This window comes from Agrilus planipennis, unplaced genomic scaffold (genome assembly GCF_000699045.2).
Source record: "Agrilus planipennis isolate EAB-ADULT unplaced genomic scaffold, Apla_2.0 scaffold880, whole genome shotgun sequence".
NCBI lineage: Eukaryota > Metazoa > Arthropoda > Insecta > Coleoptera > Buprestidae > Agrilus > Agrilus planipennis.
In genome coordinates this window covers 7,205-10,856 of record NW_020439530.1, presented here as the reverse complement: position 1 = coordinate 10,856, position 3,652 = coordinate 7,205, and the positions used below count along the sequence as shown (strand labels likewise).

Genomic DNA, 3,652 nt, shown 5'->3' with positions numbered 1-3,652 from the left:
ACTGCATGCATACTACATGCATAAAAAATGTAGAAAGTTTCAAATTGATTCGTTTTTCTTATATGTATATAGGGTGATCAGCTAAAAGAATTGCTACTATCTAATGAATATGTGTATAACAGGTGTTTGTGGCAAGTTAAATTTTAGGGATATGATCTGATAGTACCAATGTATCTGTTTTTTGATTTTAAAATGGTAATTATTTTTCTCTTTTCCAGATTTTAGTCGCATTACTCTGAATATCTGAAGAAATTCTAGTCAGTTTTCGTCCAACATCGTTTTCTCAATTTTAATTTATTAAAACTTCTTTAAGAAAGGTAACATAGGACCAATAAATATGATGTCAAACGGCTTGGATGCTGGAGTAGTGGGCCAACAAAATGGCGGCAGTGGTGGACAGGGCGGCGGTCAGGAGGAGTCAAAAACAAATCTCATTGTTAATTATTTACCTCAGACAATGACGCAAGAAGAAATTAGATCTCTGTTCTCTAGTATAGGAGAAGTTGAAAGTTGCAAGTTAATTAGGGATAAAGTCACAGGTGAGGCTTCCCTTCCTTCTAACTTAGGTAAGCAATAGTACGCAAGCGCCTTGTAACAATCTTAAGAAGCACTGCGACACTTACGCTCTGTACATTAGAGTGTGTCGAAAAAAAAGGACTCAGAATAAATAAATAATTGAGTCATATTAAAGAAAATGTTATCCCTGGAGATGTAGCCAGCCCTTACTTTAGGGACAACATTGTTAAAAATTATTGTCTTATTCAAATAGTTCAATATTAGTAAATTCTGCCACAGGTCGTTTTTCAAGGAATTAATTTCTATAGAAAATTTTTTAGGGGGGTTAACTTTATGAAGTCGACAATTCCACAAAACTACTGAATACTAGTTTTTCTGAACTCTATCATTTCCTAGATATAAAATATTTAAATGCTAGAGGCATTTTATTTTGAAGTAAAATTAAACATTAAAAATATCGAAAGTTACACTTTTTTGACACACCCTACTGTACATTATCTTATCCTGGTCTACAAATGGGCTCTAATCAAATACAAAATGTTTTTTTATTGTAAAAAGTCAATTTGCCAAACGGTTACTAGTTATAATAAATAAAATATAATCTGTTGAGACATGTTACATTTGTACAACCCATCATACACATGTGTACTGCACACAGAAATCGCGATGTGACCATTTTAGTTACCTATTTGTATGTAAAGATATTAAATATATTTTAGGCGCTACATAAATAAATAATAATAATACTTTTATGTTTTTAAAAAAAGAAGAGTATTTACGTAGACAGCGTTAGTTTTCGTAAACAATACGTAATTGAATTAAAAACTTTAATTTTGGCTTATTATGCCATATACTATATTTTGAGCAGCATTGCCATTCAAACATTTAATTTTTGGTAAATAAAAACTATTTCTTTTTTACTTCATAACTTACAAATTTGGGTGGAATTATTATGTACAAACAACCCTTTTCTTAATAAAAAAAATACGACTCTTACGGTAAAGCGTACATTTCTTAATTCTTTTTTTAATTTTTTTACAGTTTTATTACATTTATGAAGAACATTAAGATATAATATCTCAGAATAAGTTTACTTATAACTGATAAGGCTGAACTTATTCGTTAAATTTCACTAATACCATCTTTAAAAGACGTTTTGGCAACAGTGGTATTCACCCCTAATTTTGTGGCACGTGCCATATATATAAAAGCGTACAATAGTGTGTGGTGCTGGACGAATAATAAAAAGGGTGGGTATTCTTCCCTACAGTAAATATTAATTGCCTTGTATTAGAAAAATTTTTAAAGTATAGTTCGGTTTTTCATATACATATTACTTATTCAAGTATTTACTTCAAACCATACTCTCAAGAATTTTTGCCTGGGACTGTACATTCCTACATACAGTATGCTGTTTTATTGTTAGTTTAAATTATGTAGGTACTTTCTTATTAGAAGTAATGTAAATAATTAATGTGTGGGGATGTAATTTGTGCTTTTTTATATAGAAAAAGTGAAATAATAACTCAGGCTTAATTCCAAAAAGAAAAATTAAAGGTAAAGTAAAGTATATTGTTAATGTTCCTGAATATGTAAAAGAAACAAAAGAAACATCAAACCTAACCTATAAATTGAAAATATGTTTTTTAAAACTTTTGTTGATACAAAGTAGCCATATTTTTTTAAAAAAGGAAATATTTATTTAAAAATCTACTTTTAACAGGCTTTAAGTTTTTAAAGCGTTATTATTTACTACGCACGCGTAAAAATGAGGGGCCTAGCTTTTGGCCAAACCCACACGTTATTATGTTACAGTCATGGCAGTGTGAATAGTGAGAGTATTTAGCGCGAGAGAACTTTCGTTTAGTTTACTTTTTTTATTTCATTTTGTGTTTAATTTATTTATTATAACGGAATTTATAATTTTCGCGGGTGCTTCATTTCTTTCATGTTTTTGTGGATGCTTTCATGAATTGCTGCCTGTTAGGTAGGTAAATTAAATGTGTCGTGTCAGCGTTAAGCGTCACCCACAATAATGTTTTATTAAAGATACTTACCTATAGTTAATTAAAATTATTTGAATGCAGACAGTACTTTAGTTATCATTAAAAATGTTTCACTGGCCAGTTGTTGCATTAACTAGTTGGCACCAGGTAATTCTGATAAGGGGTTGAAAGATAGTAGAACATAGCCTGTTTGTTTGTTTACATACATTCAATTATTTTGTTTTCATTGCTCTTCATTTGTTCAAAGAATAACAGCTGTAGGTACTACAAATGTTGTTACTTTATAGTGTTATTCCATTTATACTGGAAATTATTAAAACATTACCATTATTTACAGTTAAAAATTGGCCCTTTTTACAAAAAACGAAATATACATCCAGTAATTTACGAATTTTTAATTTTCCTGAGACGCAACAATATGTTCATGGATATTAAGGTTTTGTATATACTTCTAAATCCAAAAATAGACAGTGGTCTAAATTTACACTGAATTTCATATTGATGTGTTCTAGGTTACAAGGAAGTAGCAAGCCACAAAAATATAATGGAACCTAAGTAGATTTACAGATCATTTCCACATTTTAGTATTACCTGTTAATGCTTTAAAGTACTTATCCACATTTTCTTTTTTCTCCTTTATGCCTGCATTATATTTTTTTAAATGGGAGTAGGTACATTTAATGTACCCCTTTTTTGAATATAATATATAAATAACAAATATAATAGCAGAAACCCTTACATTAATGATTGATAATGTATTTGCAAGCATATTTACTTGAGAAATCACAATAAATATATTCATATCAAAATTTTGGTCATGCAATGACCATCAATACACACAGTATAATTAACAACCTGAACCATTTCTGCAAGTGTTATTTGATCTTTTTTATGGGTATAATTACTGCATGCATACTACATGCATAAAAAATGTAGAAAGTTTCAAATTGATTCGTTTTTCTTATATGTATATAGGGTGATCAGCTAAAAGAATTGCTACTATCTAATGAATATGTGTATAACAGGTGTTTGTGGCAAGTTAAATTTTAGGGATATGATCTGATAGTACCAATGTATCTGTTTTTTGATTTTAAAATGGTAATTATTTTTCTCTTTTCCAGATTTTAGTC

General features: G+C 29.4%; 1 protein-coding gene across 1 annotated transcript in view; it reads left to right on the top strand.

Moving 5' to 3' along the window:
* The first annotated feature begins 182 nt into the window (after positions 1-182).
* The window catches only part of LOC108743874 (ELAV-like protein 1), a 10,664-nt gene continuing 7,194 nt past the window's right edge, over positions 183-3,652 (top strand). Inside the window, exon 1 of the mRNA XM_018479474.2 lies at positions 183-566. Within this exon, the coding sequence (XP_018334976.1) occupies positions 338-566 (229 nt within the window). The 5' untranslated portion in view covers positions 183-337. The remainder of the gene's footprint in view (positions 567-3,652) is intronic.